General features: G+C 31.3%; 2 protein-coding genes across 2 annotated transcripts; both read left to right on the forward strand.

Annotated features, from left to right (window-relative positions):
* Positions 1-630: 630 nt before the first annotated feature.
* Positions 631-4,608, forward strand: LOC125852130 (probable leucine-rich repeat receptor-like protein kinase At1g35710). The gene is made up of 2 exons (XM_049531859.1): positions 631-3,786; positions 4,256-4,608. Exons 1-2 carry the CDS (start codon positions 693-695, stop codon positions 4,606-4,608), a joined length of 3,447 nt encoding a protein of 1,148 aa, XP_049387816.1. The 5' UTR covers positions 631-692.
* Positions 4,609-4,804: 196 nt separating this feature from the next.
* LOC125852134 (sugar transport protein 5-like) lies at positions 4,805-12,026 on the forward strand. The gene is made up of 5 exons (XM_049531863.1): positions 4,805-5,392; positions 5,841-6,166; positions 6,322-6,509; positions 6,750-7,197; positions 11,456-12,026. Exons 1-5 carry the CDS (start codon positions 5,254-5,256, stop codon positions 11,897-11,899), a joined length of 1,545 nt encoding a protein of 514 aa, XP_049387820.1. The 5' UTR covers positions 4,805-5,253; the 3' UTR covers positions 11,900-12,026.
* The last annotated feature ends 7,891 nt before the right edge of the window (positions 12,027-19,917 follow it).

The raw sequence follows: 19,917 nt of genomic DNA on the forward strand, positions 1-19,917 counted from the left end.
AAGAATGTTGTATGAAACTAACATCAATAAACATGCACCTTGTAAAATACTGGAGATATTTCGCTTGAGTTACTAGTGAAACAAATTTCTTTGAGTTTCTTCTGCAGTTTTTTAAAAATAGCCCATGGCAGTCATTTCGAATCGAAGCAAATTTATAGAAGTTTAGAATCAGAGTTTTGCTAAGTAGTATTCCCCTGGAGCCAGAAAATGTCAGAAGAAGGGAAATTTTGGTTATTGGCTTTAAGTGTTTCTTGCAAAGATGAAATTTTTTTCTGTCTTTGGAATTCGAAAGTTTGATTTTTTTTTCGTTCTGTTTTATGCAGAGGGTCACCCAGCCAGAATCTGTAGGGTACTCTTTCTCCTAGCATTGGTAATTTGACAAATCTTCACATTATATGTTACATCAAGGAACAGACTTTTGACACCTTCTTGGGCCCGCGATGATGATATTTTGTCTACTATTTCAACAACTGTAAGCTGGGTCAGACGTTTTTTCTTTTTTTTTAACAATTTGAGTACTTTACATATATAAAAGCGGCCCAATTGGGTCAAATTTCAATTAAAAAAAAAAAAGCTGTAAGCTTGGTCAATTGGTTTGAAATGTAATCAGCAACCATGTTTTCATCTAATTATACCTTGCTCAAAGTTCATGAATAACCAAATCAAACAACTGAAACCTTTTAGCATTCAAGATGGTTCCCAGAATATTTTCTTTCCTTCAGCTTTTCACTATCTTCACTGTTACTTTTGCTTCCACTGAGGAATCAGCTGCTCTCCTCAAATGGAAAGCAACTTTCCGAAACCAAAATAATTCCTTATTGGCTTCATGGACACTAAATTCTGCTGGTGCCAAGAATTCTTCAAGAATCCGAGCGGGAAGTTCTGATGCATGTAGGGACTGGTATGGAGTTATATGCTTTAATGGTAGGGTTAATATGTTAAAAATTACAAATGCTGGTGTCATTGGCACACTATATGCTTTTCCGTTCTCATCTCTCCCTTTTCTTGAATACCTTGATCTTAGCATCAACCAGCTCTCTGGCACCATCCCACCAGAAATTGGTAAGCTCACTAATCTTGTCTATCTTGACTTGTCCATCAATCAGATATCGGGCACAATCCCACCACAAATCAGTTCACTAACAAATCTTGAGACCCTCCACATATTTGACAACCATTTAAATGGTTCCATTCCTGGAGAAATAGGTTACCTAAGGTCTCTTACTGAGTTAACTTTGAGTACTAACTTTCTTAGTGGTTCAATTCCTGCTTCATTGGGGGATTTGAAGAAATTGTCTTTTTTGTATCTTTCTGTGAATCACCTTTCTGGCTCCATTCCTGTAGAAATAGGGAAACTTGTTAATCTTGTTGAAGCTGATCTTGGTACAAACCAGTTAACAGGTCGTATTCCTTCGGAAATAGGTGACTTAACTTTGCTCAAGACTCTGCACCTTCATACTAACCAACTTTCTGGTCCCATTCCTGCTGAAATAGGAAAGATGAAGTCACTTGAGAATTTAAATTTATGGATGAACAATCTTTCTGATCAAATTCCGAAAACAATTGGTGACTTAGTTGAGCTCAAAACTCTGTACCTTTTCACCAACCACCTTTCTGGTTTCCTTCCTAGTGAATTGGGGAATATGAAGAGTCTCGTTGCATTGGATTTAGCCGATAATCAACTTATTGGTTCAATTCCAAGTGAATGGGGAAACCTGATAAACCTCACTAATCTAGCATTATCCCGTAATCAACTTACTGGTTCCATTCCTGCAGAAATAGGGAAACTAGTCAATCTTGTTGGCATTGATCTTAATAGTAACCAGTTAACAGGTCATATTCCTCGAGAAATAGGTGACTTGACTAAGCTTAAAACTTTGTACCTTTATACAAACAAACTTTCTGGTCCCATTCCCAGTGATTTGGGGAACCTGAAAAACCTCACTGATCTGCATTTATTCAATAATCAACTTACTGGTACAATTCCTAGTGAGTTGGAGAATCTAAAAAACCTCACTTTTCTGGACTTATCAAGTAATCAACTTACTGGTTCAATTCCTGCTTCATTTGGCAATTTGAGAAACTTGCAATTTCTAGTACTCCGAGCCAACAAATTTTCAGGTTCCATTCTAAAAGAGCTTGCGTATTTGGATAACTTGAGAGCGATGATAATGAGTGAAAATGAGTTCTCAGGCCATTTGCCAGAGCAGCTTTGCCAAGGTGGAAAACTTGAGAACTTCACAGTGTCTAATAACAAACTGACAGGGCTGATACCAAGTAGCTTGAGCAAGTGTTCGAGTTTCAAATGGGTTCGCTTTAATAACAACAGTTTCACTGGGAATTTGTTTGAAGCTTTTGGCATCTATTCAGAGCTTCAGTTCATTGATTTGAGTGATAATAATTTTCACGGTGAACTCAACAGCAACTGGGGAAAATGCAAAAAGTTGATTAATTTGCTCATAGCCAGAAATAACATTAGTGGTAGCATACCACCAGAGATTGGAAATGTCAAAGGGCTTCTAGGACTTGATCTTTCATCGAATCATTTGATTGGACAGATTCCAAAGGAATTTGGAAAACTAACCTCTCTGGTTAAGCTTTCAGTGCAAAACAACAATATTTCAGGCAATATACCTGAGGAACTTGGGTCACTGACAAAGTTAGAGTCCCTAGATCTATCAGACAACAGATTGAATGGGCCGATCCCAACGTTTATAGGAAATTATCTGCATCTGTTTCACTTGAACCTGAGCAACAACAAATTTGGTCAGAAAATTCCAATTGAGATAGAGAGGATAACTCATCTTAATGTACTTGATTTGAGTCATAATTTTCTTGTTGGAGAAATACCCTCTCATCTAGCCAATTTGAAGGTTTTGGTAAACCTAAACCTTTCCCACAATGAACTCTCTGGCCGCATTCCTGAAGGATTTGAAAGTTCGACTGGTTTGCAGGATGTCGTATTGTCATACAATGAGTTGGAAGGTCCAATCCCTAATAATAAAGCTTTTATCAGTGCCTCATTGGAAGGTAATAAAGGTCTTTGCGGCAATGTAACAGGATATAAGCCTTGTGAACTATCTTCTACGGTGAAGGGACATAAACTCATCCTCATCATTGTGCTTCTTATTATGGGAGCACTAGTACTACTCTTTGCTTTCATTGGTGTCCTCTTTATGTGTCATAAAAGAAGGAGAGTTAGAGACATTGAAATACAGGATGCTGGTTGGCTTTCGATATCCATGTTAGATGGAAAGACATTGTACAGGGATATCTTAAACGCCACAGAGGAGTTTAGTGCAACATTTTGCATAGGGCAAGGAGTAAACCTTCCATCATTAGGGAATATAGCTGTGAAGAGACTTCATTCTTCATTTGAGAACACACATCCCAAAAGCTTCATGAATGAAGTAATGGCATTGACTGGGATTAAGCACCGGAACATTGTGAATCTCTATGGGTATTGTTCGAATAAACAACACTCATTCTTGGTTTATGAGTATGTGGAGAGGGGGAGTTTGTTTAGTATTTTGAGCAATGAAGTTGAGTCAAAGAAATTGGATTGGTTTAAAAGGGTGAATATCATCAAAGGTGTTGCTTTTGCTTTATCTTACATGCACCAGGACTGTTCACCACCGATTGTTCATCGAGACATATCAAGCAGTAATGTTTTGCTTGATTCTGAGTATGAAGCTCATGTTTCAGATTTTGGCATAGCTAAGCTTCTCAAACCAGAATCATCCAATTGCACTGTGCTTGCAGGCACATATGGCTATGTTGCACCAGGTAAGGTCCAATTCTATATCTTTTTTTCTAAACTTTGTGTACTATAACCCAAAATTCTATATGGTTTTTATTTTATTTAAACATTTAAAATGTTAATACTTTTTTATGAATTGTATTGTTTCAGAGCTTGCATATACAATGAAGGTTACAGAAATGTGTGATGTCTATAGCTTTGGAGTATTAGCATTGGAGATAATCAAAGGAAAGCATCTTGGTGAATACATTACTTCACTAGTAAATTCATCGACTAAAGATCATGTGCAGTTTAGTGATTTGCTAGATGAACGCCTTCCATATCCTGAAGATGAAGTAAAANTTGCAGGCACATATGGCTATGTTGCACCAGGTAAGGTCCAATTCTATATCCTTTTTTCTAAACTTTGTGTACTATTGCCCCAAATTCTATATGGTTTTTATTTCATTTACACATTTAAAATGTTAATACTTTTTATGAATTGCATTGTTTCAGAGCTTGCATATACAATGAAGGTTACAGAAATGTGTGATGTCTATAGCTTTGGAGTATTAGCATTGGAGATAATCAAAGGAAAGCATCTTGGTGAATACATTACTTCACTAGTAAATTCATCGACTAAAGATCATGTGCAGTTTAGTGATTTGCTAGATGAACACCTTCCATATCCTGAAGATGAAGTGAAAGAGGTTTTGGTTTTTATCATCAAACTAGCAACCTCATGTTTGCTTGAAAATCCAAAATCAAGGCCTACAATGCACTTCATCTTTCGTAGTTTATCATCAATTGATCCATGTCTACCTACTCATAAGATAAACCTCCATCAAGGCAAGCTGTATAATCCCTGATACGTTAGGTGTCTTTGTATAGAAATGACCTTTGTTACTGAGTGGTTGTGAAGTAAGTAGTTTAATAAGAAAGTCCACAATTTAATTTTACTGGTACTAGTATTGTTGTATTGTTAGGGCGCTTGTCTGGTTTCTATACTAGAGTGTATACAATGTAATGTTGAAGGTAACTATTTAATCTCTTAGTGCCAAAAAGTATATTTAAAAAAACTTATATCATGTTTGATAAGTACTGATGTTATAATAGGATAACTTTGCATAATTCTTATAGCTAATGAAAAATCTCAAATAAACATCTCAATAATAAAAAATGTGTACATAAATATGCCTCTTAAAATTATGACTGTATTCCTCTTACCTACCCTTCTCTTTTTCTACTGTGTACTATGTACAAGCTAACATTGAGTTGACAGAAGAGGAAGTTTTACAGCTAAAGCTCACCAAAAATTCCTTAATCATTTCCATTTGTAACAAAGTTTTAAATGTCTGGACTTGTAACTATTTTTTTTCTGGGGGTGTCACATGTTCTGTTTCTATACTCTATTAATTGGTCTTCAACTTCAAGCTACTCTATATATAGACTAATGTTGAAAAATAAAACTTCGTTTTAGATCTCTTCAAGTAGCTGACAATTGAGAAGGGAAAATGGAAATTGGTGGCATGGCTGATGATGGACAAGATAGCGATAACCGCTTTAATGGGAAGATAACATCTGCTGTTGTCATCACTAGCATTGTTGCTGCATCAGGTGGCCTCATTTTCGGATTTGATATTGGAATTTCAGGTTAAGTATGCTTGTTTGTTTTTTCATTTTCCATTATATTAGATTGAATTCCAGTTATTGACGCTGAAACAGCTAGCAATCGTAGGATATGAGAAGAATTAATTGGGCACTGAAAAACTCTTTTTGTTTTGCAATAAAGACTCATGTACACCATCAGGTTACTTTTACCTGTTGTAAGTTGTAACAAGTAACCTGTCTTATTTTCAAGATGACAAGTCCCACATTTTAAAGAGGTTTACTTGTAAATATTGTTCGAGTTACCTGATAGTGTAAAGAATTTCTTACATTGATGGTGTATATAAGTTAAACTATATGATCTCTAAATTTTGCCTAGTATATATAAAAAGTTATGATTAGTCACATACGCGAAATTAACACTAACCATTGGAATGTCTATGTTGTGCAACTTATTGTCACAGAGATTTAATCAATTTAATTTGTACATCAGGTGGAGTGACAACAATGAAGCCATTCCTTGAAAAATTCTTCCCATCAATACTGAAGAAGGCAGCATCTGGTGGTGCTGAAACAAATGTGTATTGTGTATACAACAGTGAAGTTTTAACAGCCTTCACGTCATCACTCTACATTGCTGGCTTGGTTGCATCTCTCGCAGCTGGTTGCCTCACGACAGCCATAGGACGAAGAAACATAATGGTAGTAGGAGGCTGCACTTTCTTTGCTGGTGCACTCATCAATGGTGCTTCTCAAAATATTTTTATGCTCATTTTGGGTCGCATTTTATTAGGCTTTGGTGTCGGCTTTACTAACCAGGTAACAAAACATAGAGTTTAGTAATCTTATACTAATAGTGTGAGAATTATGTATATCACCAGTCATTATTACCGTTAAATTCCTTTTACAGGACATAGATCAAATTGACTTTCTGCATTTGTATTTCATCATGATATTTGTGCATGTATTTGAAGGCTACTCCCGTATACCTGTCAGAAATGGCACCGTCAAAATGGCGTGGTGCATTCAGCACAGGCTTCCAATTCTTCATAGGCCTTGCCGTTCTTATTGCAAATTGCATAAACTATGGCACCTCTAAGCTCAGCTGGGGATGGCGCCTTTCCCTCGGCCTGGCCATAGTCCCAGCCGTGACAATGACCATAGGAGCACTTCTCATTTTTTCCTTTAAATAATATTTCTGTCAGGTTCAATTTGCAAACCACCTCAACTATATCCTCAAGTACCTACTACCTCCCACTGGCACAAATAATGAGTAATACTACAAACTAAAGCTTAGGCAGATGAAAAGAAATCACCTAACACTTTATTACGCGGCCTCTATTTTGTTAGGCCTAAAGTTGAAGGCTTCAAATATATGTTTTGTGACCAAATGCTTTGGCGCAGGTGCACTTGTCATATCCGATACACCTAGCAGTCTAGTTGAGCGAGGAAAAATCGAGCAGGCAAAGCAATCTCTAGCAAAAGTTCGAGGAACCAACAACAACACTGAAATTGAAGCAGAGTTAGCTGATCTTATTAAGGCTTGTGAAATCGCAAGAGCTTCAAAGGAAGAGCCTTTTGTGACAATCTTTAAGAAACAACATCGACCTCATTTGGTCATGTCCATTGCCATACCATTTTTCCAGCAAATGAGTGGGATTAATATCATTGCATTCTATGCACCTGTCCTTTTCCGATCAGTGGGTTTAGGAAATAACTCAGCTCTACTTGGTGCTATTATTCTTGGAGTAGTAAACGTTGGTTCTATCCTTGTATCTACTTGCATTGTTGATCGATTTGGACGGAGATTTCTCTTCATACAGGGCGGAGTACAAATGTTCATCTGCCAGGTACGTGTTAAAACTCGAGTGATGACTGGTTAATGAGTTCATGTTTTGTGCAATCGAAGTAGGGCTGGCAAGGGGACGGGGACAGGGACGGGGACTGGGGGACAGGACGGGACAGGGGACGCCTTGGCCAGGATTTTGGGGGACCGGGATTGGGGGGATAAAAATTCGTCCCATCCCGTCCCACTATATATACGGGATGGGACGGGGTTTGGCGGGACGGGATGGGATGGGACGTGGGATTTTTATTTTTTTTTATATGTTTATTTATTTGTATTGAATATGTTATTAAATAGCATTTTTAGTTTATTTAGTTTTCAATAACATTTTTAGCTAATAAAAAATGCTTAAGTTTTCAAATTTCAAATTTGAGAAGTTCAAATTTGTATTTTAAATAGTTTAAAAGAATTTAACTTGAAATTTCAAATGTCAAATTTCAATTTTTAAATTAAGTATTTTAAAATTAAAATTAAAATGCAAGACATAGTTATATAAAAAAGACTTGAATAAAGCCTTCAAATTTATTCAGTAAAATCTAATTGCAACTTAAAACTTAGAAGTTACAATTTACAAATATTAGTGGAGTAACTAATATACACAGCCACCTTCTAGGAAGGGTTCTATTTCAATAAGTTTTCATATGTAAAATTAATATTTGTTACAAATATTAGAGTAACTAATTTACGCAGGCACCTTCTAGGAAGGGTTCTGTTTCAATTAGTTCTCGGATGTAATCTAATATTTGTATTCTCCTTTAAAATTCAATTCTAATAGTCACATCATATCGACGGTAACATCCTCCGATGTTGGCAAACTTGCTAGAAACTCTTGTGACTCTAATTCATCATCACTAAATTCAATTATCGCATTAATCCAAGCTTCTTGTTTGGAACTTAACCTTGGCAAATTATGATTCCTCCTCTCGACGTTAACCCAGTCTCTAAATAAAACTGATGTTTCCAAACTTTCTTCCGCCAATGAATGTCTATGATCGCCAATTTGAAACCTTGCCGCACTAAAAGCAGCCTCCGATGCAACTGATGAAGCTTGAATAGCTAGAACATCACGAACCATTTTGCTCAAAATTGGAAATGCAATGCTCCGCCTCCTCCACCATGCTAATAAATCTTCATTGTCATCTTTGTCTTCCACTGTTTCTAAAGATTGATTAAGATATTCTTCAAAATTATCACGGTTAGTAGAATTAAGACCAAGAAAACCTCGCATATAACTTGAAATTCGAGCTTTACTTTGAGGATTAGAAGTGTGACCAACTTTTCCTTGAGTATTTCTTGTAGTTCAATATTTTTCATACAAAAATATTGCTTCTACTTTTATACTAGACTTGCACATTTCACAAGTTGGAATTTCTTCCGGTAAAATTTCTAAAGTATCATAAAAAGTGTCAACAAGTCCCTGCACACCTTGTAATTTATAGTCATGATGAAGTAAGGTAGCAGTTAAATAAATTTGAGGACTAGGAAAAAAAAAATTAAATTTTTCAAATCATACATTCAATTGCAACTCTAAATTTTTCATTTTTTTTGTATTTAGAAAATTGAATTGAAATAGCACAAATATTTATTAATACTGATGAAATAGTAGGATAATAAATTCCAGAAAACATGGTTGTAGCATCATAAAAAAGTCTTAAAAATTCTAATAGTTCATTAGTTTCTTCCCAATCTTCTTCACAAATTTTATCTAATGGGTCAGCATTATGAGCATTAAACACCGTTTGTACGAATCCTTTATTTTCGTAAGCAACTGAAAGCATTTTGTAAAAAGAATTCCACCTTGTTTTAATGTCTTGGAATTTTTCTTGGTGGCAAATCACATAATACACAACGCTCATTAAATTCCCTAATTCTAGCAGCTCTATGAGCATAAAAATCCAGGCAACAGCATATTCAATTTTCATACAACCGCAATCAAATAATGAAATACCATTTTGTACAACTAAATGTAATACATGTGCAACACATCTAACATGAAAAGTTTTAACATCAATTGGACATAATCTAACTTTTAACATACTAGCAGCGTTTGTATTATTAGATGCATTATCTCATGCGACAGACATTACTTTATCTATAAGCATGTAATAATTTAGAACACTCAAAATATTTGAAGCTAAATATGCACCAGTTATTTTCTCTACACATTCTTTATAACTTAAGATTCTTGTTTGCAAATTCCAGTTATGAGAAATCCAATGTGCTGTAATAGTTAAATAATCATGTCCATTAACACTATGACTCATGTCCGAAGTTATTGACACTCCATAATCTAATATGCTAAATATACAACGAAGATATTGACAATGTTTACCTTGATATACAAAAATATCAGATTTAACAGTATTTCTTGAAAAACCTCTATAAGTAGGATTATAAGTTTGTTGAATATATTCAATAAATCGGGATGTGACGGAAAACTACAAGGCAAACCACAAACAGAGACCATTTAGCTAAATTTTATCTCTTTCCTTATTATATTTACGTTGTGTTAGTGGACCACCGGGGTTAGAAGGATCTAATGTTCCTTGAACCATGTTAGAAGCCCCTACCGATTCATTAACATTAATATCAAAATCATTAATTGAAATTCCTTTTTTTCTATTGGCTAATGCTTTAGCTTCTTTATATTGAATCGGCACACAAGATAACAAATGTCTATTTAAGCCCCCCGTCCCACCTTGACCTCCACCTTGTTTATGTTTAAAAGGTTGCTTACAATTATTACAAATAGCAATAGAGTTTTCCTTATCTAAAATCATATATTGCCACACAACAGAAGTTTTAGGGCGTTGATACTTCACCTTCTCCCTTGTAGGAGGTATAAGGGGTGGGCGTCCACAATTTTGCTCCGTTGAATTTGTAGTTTCATTTGAAACTTCTGTCACCGGACTAGTAGGTGTATCTTCTAATTCATCTTCTCCCGAACCAACTTCTACTTCTTCAACTGAATTTTCATCAAGATATGGATTATCACCATAAATTCGTTGTAAAATTTCATGATCGAGTTGAACATTTGAATCAATATCATAAGAAGTATCATCAACATAAGTAGAATCATTTGTATTAAATCTAACTCTAGACATTGATTTAGAAGAAGTACCACCACATTTACTCTTATTTTTTTCCTTACTACTTTTTTTATTAAAATTAAATAATTTATTAATGTCACTTGGTTCTTTCTCTTTTCCTTTACCGATATCTTTTTTGCTAGAACTCATATTTAATTATATGTAAAGTGCAATATAAAAATAATAATAATAATACAAAAATTAACGATGAAAAATAAAATATAAATATTATGAAACGAATGTACCAAACGTCTGCGTTAATACAGACGTTATAACCGAATAACCGATTCTTGAAGGTTGTAGTTTGTTGTAACTTGTAATTTGGAACTCCAATACTTGATAGCAAATATGAGAATTATATATATTATGATATAATATGAAAATTTAGAATTGAAATATATGTATTATGATATAATATGAGACTTAAATGGAATCAAAAATTGAGACTTAAGACTGAGAGGATATTGAAAATAGATGAGAGTATAGATGATTTTGTAAGAAATAATAAGGGATAGAGGGGTATTTATAATATTAAAAATGGGTTAAAGTGTATTTATGATAACTTGAGGGTTTAAATTAAAGTATTTAAAGTAGGGGGTGATAGGGGGTGTTGGAGAAGTGAAAAAGGTGAATAAATCCGTTGGGGGGCCCACTAACCGTTTCCCCAACGGTCCCTAACGGATATAATTCAAAAAAAAAAAAAGAATCCCACGAAACCGGTCGGTTCAGCCGGGACCGGGCCGGGTCGACCTGGACCAAAGGGTGAACCGGCCCCTAACCGGTCCCCTATCCCGAATCCCTCCCAACCTGCGAAAAGTGATGGGACCGGGTCCGGCAAGCCAGTTCTCGAACCAATTGCAGGCCGGGGCGGGCCGACCCGGTCCCCCTGCCAACCCTAAATCGAAGTGTATAAATGATTTATACCATCAGGTTAAATTGACTTACGACAACATGTAACTTTTTATAAGTAGCCAACTAAGGTAGCATAAAAATAGAGTTATAACATGTTATAACCATTTAAATTGCATTAGTACTTATATTTCTTACACTATCAAGTTAAGTTAACCAGCAAAAACAAATAACTTCAAATTATACTAGAAAAATAAAATAGATTAGTTTGTATATCTAGCTTCAATTATTATGCTAATTACTTTTCATTTAATCTTCGTGAAGGTAGCCATTGCTTGTACACTTGCAGCTTCTATTGGCGAAAACGGAAGCAAACACATAAGCAAACAATATGGTGCCTTAGTACTAGCCCTGATGTGCACCTATGCTGCTGGTTTTGGTTGGTCATGGAGTCCTCTAAGTTGGCTCATTCCAAGTGAAATATTTCCAATGAACACTCGATCAACGGGGCAGAGCATAAGTGTGGCTGTAAACTTTGCTACCACGTTCGTGTTGTCTCAAACATTCTTAGCCATGCTCTGTCACTTCAAATATGGTGCTTTCTTGTTCTTTGCTGGTTGGATTTTTGTCATGACCATGTTTATTGTGATGTTCATGCCTGAGACCAAAGGCGTCGCCTTAAATTCGATGCATCAAGTGTGGGAACAGCACTGGTTTTGGGGTAGATATGTTAAGAGATCAGTCCTAGTGCCACAGCAAAGAAGTTGAATTGATTATACCAAATGGTTATATGTGTGTATGACTGCAGTTGCTTTTGTAAGTTTAAAAAACAGAGGAATTTTAACATAATGGGATCACTGGGTAATAGAAGTTTATATTTAGTACTTTATTAGTGATAAGTCGTTGTATCGATTTGTTTATCTGGTCTTATGGTTTAAAATAATAAAGAAATTTTTGAATCTTTTGGTTGAAAACTAAAATTTTCAAGCTATATTTATGTATACATATTACATAGTTTTTATTAAACAAATTAAATACGATAAAAGTATATAATTAATGAACACACATTAAATTGACTGAAAATTTTGGTGCCTTCATTTGTTTTATTTTTCAGTGAATATATACTTATATATCAAGCTAGATTGTCTACGTGAAATATATCCTATATTTAACATTTTGTACTTATGCATGAGCTTATATTTGGTGGGAGCTGGAAATTGGAGAGTATTGGAAGTTACTTCTAAGTATGTTATTTTTAAAAAAAATATTTTTTTTTTAAATGTAGATATTCGGCTAACACTGTTTTTACTTGTTCGTTATGAAATTATATGTTATGTTCTTAAACAATATTTGAATAACTAGATTCTTTATCTAGGGTTTTGATTGAACATTCATATATGAACTGAAGTTGAAAATAAGCTTTTGACTTTAGATATTTTTATTGAAGTGTGTGTAAAAATTGGTTTAAATTTCAATGGTGTGTCTGGATTGTTATTATTTTTGACAAAAACTTTTTATGAGTTTCAATCATTCAATACCCAAATCTTCTTCAAATAAACTCAGTTACTTAAGGTCGAGTAATAGACGGGTGAGGCCCACAGTTCTAATAGGTTTTCACTTGAGCTTTCCGCGGCAAAGCAAGTCTACAAGCCATTGCATTTTTTTCATAATAAATATATATAATTATCTAATAATAATAATAAAGTATATCATTTGTCTCTCTTACATCACAGCGAACCCTCCTAATTGATCCTCTATCTCAGAGTGAGGTGGCCGAGGTGCACTGTATGTGGACGGAGAGGGTTAAGTTTGAAACACAAGTTTCATATATCATAAGAATAAACTTCAATTATCAATTTACCATCAATAATAAATCTAACAAACTCATTTAGCACTATTTTAGGTTTTTATATATATGCATGATTTTCAGTCATACATGACTAAAGCACGTGTTATATACAAATTTGAGCTCAACTCTCAATGAAAGCACCAATGAAACAAATTTGAATTCTCTACATAAATACTCAAACATTATATAATCAAATAGCTAAATTACAACAGCAACACTTAAATTCTTGAATTGCAATTAAAAGTAACAACTAAGAATAGCGATATGAATGGAATGAGAGGAACAGACAGCTTCTTCTCAATATGCATAAAACTGTTCTTTCTAACTCCTAGTCTTTTTTAACCAAATGACAATTGGACGTAGAACTCAAATAAAACTTTCCAAAATTTTCGGCCTAACAATTTTAACTGTGTCAGTCTTATTTAGTGTCTCTAGCCCATAAGCTCTTACAAGGTTCACAATTGGCTAGAAAATTTGGCCAGAAAATTAAAAAAACTATAATATTTTTTTATTGGGAAAATTAGCAATTAAGTCATAATACCTAACATAATTAGTCAAAACAACAACACTTTAAAATATTTATTTAAAATGTCAGAATGGCAATATTTTTAGAAAATAATATTTATTCAAATTTTATTTATGAAAACAGTCCTATATTGGACCAAATTCTAAACCAATAACCGTTTAAAACGAAAAAAAATAATTAAATCAATACCCATTAACCTTCCTTCTTCACCTTTCACGTTTCTACCCCCACCTTTCACGTTTCCAGATTCTCTTTCTTCAAGGTGCTCACAAATTGTTCATCAAAATATAGATTTTAATTCAAGAAATTTTCTCGATTGTTAAATGAAATCTCTCAATTAATTCAAGAGATTTCTCGATTGGCAAGGTAATTTCCATTATTTAGTTAGATTTATTTTGATTTGCTATTTAAAATCACCGATTATGGTGTATATAAGGATTTTCAGTCAAATTTTTTGATTTTTATGTGATTTTGTTTAGATATTCATTAAATATTTATGTACTTTAGATGTTTATTCTTTTAAACAATTTTTTTCAATTTTTTCTGTGATTTTCTTTTAATTTTTCAGATTTTGTAGAATCTAGAAATTCATTTATATGTTTATTTTGTTTGATATTTAATACATATATTTTGATAATATCAAAATTTTCTTTTAGGGTTTTAGATTTTTGGAAAGCATCTGATTGTCTACAATGACGGAATCAATCAGAAATTTATTGGTATTCATTTTTTCGTTTGAAATACAAAATCATACTGAAATACAATCTGATATTTGAAATACAAACTTAGTAAGACATATTTTGTATTTTATTTGGCTAAAGCAATATAATTTTATGAATACATAATATATAAAATTGTGCGACGAATACATCACAAGAAGGGGAATACAAAATTATTGGTATTCATTCTGCGTTTGATATACAAAATGATATTGAAATACAACTTCATATTTTGAAATAAAAACTGAGCCAGAAAGTACTTTCTGCAAATTTAAAGTGAAATAATAATATAACAAAACTGGATATTGAAATATAAATACAATTTATTTTGAATACAACTTATTATATGTATTATGTATTCATCGCAACTGTATTTTTCAATATCATTTCGATTTACAACTAATTTGTATTTATATTTTGGTATATACTTCACAACTGCCTTTATTGTTGTACTTGAACTAGAATGCCAAAGAGTTGTATTCATCATAAATCAATACCAATTTTGTATTTTAAATTAGTTATACATATCATTAGGTATTCGAATACATTTCGGATGTACACATGCATATTCAAAGAAGTTCAAACATATAAATATCCAAAACAGAGGGCATTAGAAATTTTCCAACACTTCCACTCATATAAGATATAAAATACAAACTATTGTTTTCAAAAAAAATAATTGAAATTCTTAAGAACAAAGGGAAAAAATGCTAGAAAGAAAAATGGCAACATATGCTCTTTCAAAAACGTTATTAATGTTAAATTTTAATTTTTTTTACCTTTTTTGAAATTTTCTGTTTCATGATTTTCTCTATTCTGTTATTAATTATTTGTATTCTTTCAAATTAATCAAAATAAAATAAATACATAACTCAGTCCTTAACAAACTAAAATATTGACATATTAAATAAATAGTGAAACTATTGCTAAGGAGTCCCATTAAAAGCTAAAATATTATTGTTTTGAAAATTTTCCCTTTAAAATAAACTGATGTTTTTTCCATTTATTAGTTAAAAGGTATTAAAGTTAAAAAGGTAAAATAACATCGATAAAATATTATTCTGACCAAATTTTCGGGCCAAAAGATTTTTCCTCACAATAATATGATTGACTAAAATTTCCCTATGTGTGTCTGTATTTTTTTGCCAATTTTTTTTTCGAATTTCAACAATCCAACATCGAAATCTGCTCCAAATAATTAAGTTTAAATTTTAAACATAAATTTCATATATGATAAAGAACAACCATCAATCTATCAAAACAACAAATCTAACAAACTTATTTAACACTTTTTTTAAAAAAAAAAAATCTTCTATATATGTCTGCATTTCGACATGTATATAATGATTGATGAAATGAATGTAAAAGTTAACTGAAATTTCAAGTCATATAGATCTGAATTTTATTTTGAAAAATGAAAAAATAGACACTTTTATTTAATACTCCTATTACCTAAGAGTATTCATTCAAAGTAAAATATAATATGAATACTAATTAATTGAGACGATCAGAACAGAGTGTCCTGTGAAATTTTTACCAAATTTCTCTATAGTATTAACTATTAAGTAATTTTGTTAGGTTCGAATTACACTCGATTTAGCTTTGATAGTATAGCAATTTGGTCAAATTTTGAATTTGAATTTTAAATATAATGAATTTTTTATTGAAACTGTCACGCTCACAATAAATAATGAGCAATTTAATTTTAGTCGAACAGGGCCGGCTCTATGCTTTCAAAAACAAGGCCTTTGCCTTAGGCCCCCAAATTCCGGGGGCCCCAAATTTTTGTCAAGAATAAATTATGTGTTAAATTTTTTATAGAAAAATTAATTATTTATGATAAAAAGTATTATTTTTTTAAAAATAAATTATTTTATCCACTTTAACATCTTTTGTATTTTATTAAAAATAAGAATTAACAGTGAAAAGTGTTGAACAAAGTGAATTACAAATTCTTTTTTATTTCTTTTTAAATTTTAGTTTCAAGCGTTACTCTAAGCATATTAAAATGAGGTATACCAAGTCACCAACTTTTTGAGTCAAATTCTATGATTCTAAACTTCTAACTCTTATCTTTATTTAATATTTATCAACTTATTACTTATATCATTATGTTAACAATACATATAATAATTGTCTCACTTAAAGGATGTTTTTCAATGTTGAGTTGATAAATTCTTACCTAAAACTAGTAACTCAAAAAACAATATTAAGTACTAATAATTTTCATCTTAATAGTGTATTTTATTTTATTTTTGAATAAATACGTATATGAAGTGTATTTATATTTTAGGCCGCAAATTGAAATTTCGCTTTAGGCCCCCAATTACGTTGAGCCGCCCCTGCTACCTTGCTACTCTCTCTATTCACTTTTGTCAATAATTTACGTCAGATTTAAAAGTGTTTTCAATACTTCTCAATTTATTTATTTTTATAGAAGTGGAAGCATCATTGGTCAAGACTTTGCTTTGAAATATTCTCAGAATTTGCAGACAAATGATTAATGCTTTTTCTTTTCAGTGCGTTTTCAAATTGTTTTGCCCATTAATGATTAAAATCTCTGAATGCTTGCATTCGACGTTCCAGAGAAATCATAAAATACACTTGCAATCGCACTATGATTTTCTTTTTATTTAATCATACACTTTCTCAGATTTATTTTACTTGTCATTTTTTCTTTTTTTTCCGCGTGTTTCTTAAGAAATATTAATTAAAAGGGTGATTTAATTATATTATCTTTATTTTTATTTTTTTATTTCAATTTAATATTACTTTTCTTGTCACAATAATCTTAACTTAAAATATATTAATTCGAGTAATTCAAATTCACATTATATATGTAAGACGTATTAAAGAAGGAAGCNTATATTTGATCTTTTTCAAACATAAATTATTTTTTAATTTTAATTATAATTTATTTATTATTATTTCATTTTTTTCTTTCACTCTTTAGTGTAAAATAAGAGAAATAAAAAGAAACAAGAGTGAAACAAAAAAAAAAAAAGTAAGAGAAAAAATATAAACTAGTTGCTATACTGTAATTTAGAGTCTATTTGGCATAGTTATTGAGAGGTCAAAAGAGTTGTTTTGAGGAAAAATAAGTGCTTGACAAATCGTTAAAACTGTTTTTAAATGAAAGCAAAAACAGTTTTTCTGTTGTAGGAAAAAACTAAAAATTGTTGTTTTTTAAAAATAAAAACAAGGAGAAAATTATTTTTTTGAAAACTAAAATACCTCTTAGATATATACATATTTATCAATATATCCTTCATTAATTAATGGAGAAATATGTGAATAAGCAAGCATATACTAGTTAATTAGTTAACATAGTTATAGTTTGAATTAATTGTCATTCGCCACTAATTTCTAGGCAACATTACAACCAAATTTCAGTTAGAAACATATAGTTTTTGAAATTTGTATAACTTTTGTATAATGTAATTTGTATAATTGTTTAAAGTTCAGATGTTTGTGTTTGTATAAATTTGCTATTTTGAGTCTATACAAAAATAAATACAAATCAACTAATACTAACCAATTTATATAAATACAGACGAAAATAACTCAATTATATAAATACACTACAAGTGTACACGTGAATTATACAAACGAGGTCGCCCATAGCAGCTTAAATTATAGATCCAACTAGTAAATATGTAAACTATAGCTAAGGAGCTTAATTAAGTCTATTATAGTGGCTCTTTGCGAAATTTCGTCTTAAGTAACATATCTCATAAGTTTGGTTAAGTTTCATTCAAGATTTTTATTTTTTATTTTTATATAATAAATTTTTTATTTTATTTTATGTTCTTATATTATTTTTTATATTTTATATATTAATTTACGTAATATTTTACTGAATTATAAATAAAGATAACAACAATATTCTTGTAGGATTAAAAAAATAAAGAAAAGTAATAATTAAATATTTCAGCTCACCAAAAACAAAGTACTCCTAATAAATAACATTTTTTTCTCTTCTTAATTTCGGATTATTTTATTTTAATTTGACTTTTTTTTTAACTTTAGAGTATTATAACCAAAAAAGGATAATAGTTAAAGACTGAATCCTAATAAAATAGGTAACAAATAAAAAAAAAATCCTCTTTCCACTATTTTCAACAATATAATCTAGGTACAATATAGGTACAATATTAATTGAAAATTTGAATATGTATATTTTAATTAATTAAAATAAAAATGTAATTAAAGCTTTTGTATTAGATGGAGAGAAGGCCCAAAATAGTCCCTCATCTTTGGGTTAAGACTCAAAGTCATCCTTGAGTTTTCACATTGAGCACTAATAGTCCCTCATGTTTGCAATATTGGTACACTTTTGGTCCTCCCCTAAATTTTTGCCTATTTTTTCACATTAATTTTGTTCATAATTTTATGTAAGGAATGTCCCATCATTTTTTATATATATTTAGTAGAAATAATAACTCTATGTGAGGGAAGGTGAGAAGAAGAGCACCTTGTTCTGTTCGGTATAAATATTATTGTAGCTAAGCTAATAACATTTTAACATATGACATTGCAAGAAAAGAAAATTTGTACTCGTGAAATCGTTGTGATGAACCTCTCGACTTTACATGCAATACGATTTCTACTAAACAAAATAATGTGTTTTTCTTCTCACAATCTCTCACATAAAGTTATTATTTCTACTAAATATATAAAATGACGATTAAACACTTCATGCATAAATTATGAATAAAATCAATGTTAAAAATAGACAAAATTTTGAAGGAGGACCAAAAGTGCACCAATATTGCAAACATGAGGGACTATTAATGCTCCATGTGAAAATTCAAGGATGACTTTGAGTCTTAACCCAAAGATGAAGGACTGTTTTGAGCCTTTTCTCTATTAGATGTTTAAAATAGTTTCTCCCTATAAAATAATCTTAATATTAAAAGCATATTATTGATACTTGCCATTTTTCGTGATTTAACTCTCAAAAGTACTTTTTAATAAAAAAAAATTAATCAAATACAAATTGCTTATTTTCAAAAACAATTTTCAATTGAATATGTCAAGCACAAATTGATTTTTTTATAAACATTTTTCCAAAAATCAATTTTTAAAAAGTTCTTCTAGAAATAAGCACTTTTAGCAGCAATATCAAACAGTCTCTTAATTTTTATAGATGTACAAAAAATTAGGACATCTATAATAAATTTTACAAGAAAATAATAAATTCAAATTAGTCGTTGAATTAAAAAAACCAAAAAGAAATATGTGAGAAGGATCAAATATACTCTTACGTGAATTATTTTTTTGATTAAAAAAAATAATTTTTGAATTCCGTAAGAGAAAAAAAGTACATGTGAATCATTCATAAAATAATAAAAATATATATGAATCACTTTTATTATGAAGATATATTAATCCTGCGTGAAAAAATTAAAAAATTTATCAAACCTTTTTTCTTAATTTAAATTCTGAATTCGCCTATATTATCAAACTATTTAAAGAGCAGCCATGAGCAGGTGAGTTCATATTAGAAGAAAGTTTTGAGATAATTCTTCATTTAAAAATGGGACCCTCCAATATATATAATACTATAAAGCTCTGAAGAAGAATTAAATGCATAAAATTGCCATTTGACCGCTTTTCTCGGCTTTCAAAATTCCAATAAATGACATATAGTCCCACAAAATATTAATGCTATAATCAATTTGGTACTCAT

This window comes from Solanum stenotomum, unplaced genomic scaffold, assembly GCF_019186545.1.
Source record: "Solanum stenotomum isolate F172 unplaced genomic scaffold, ASM1918654v1 scaffold32579, whole genome shotgun sequence".
Classification (NCBI taxonomy): Eukaryota; Viridiplantae; Streptophyta; class Magnoliopsida; order Solanales; family Solanaceae; genus Solanum; species Solanum stenotomum.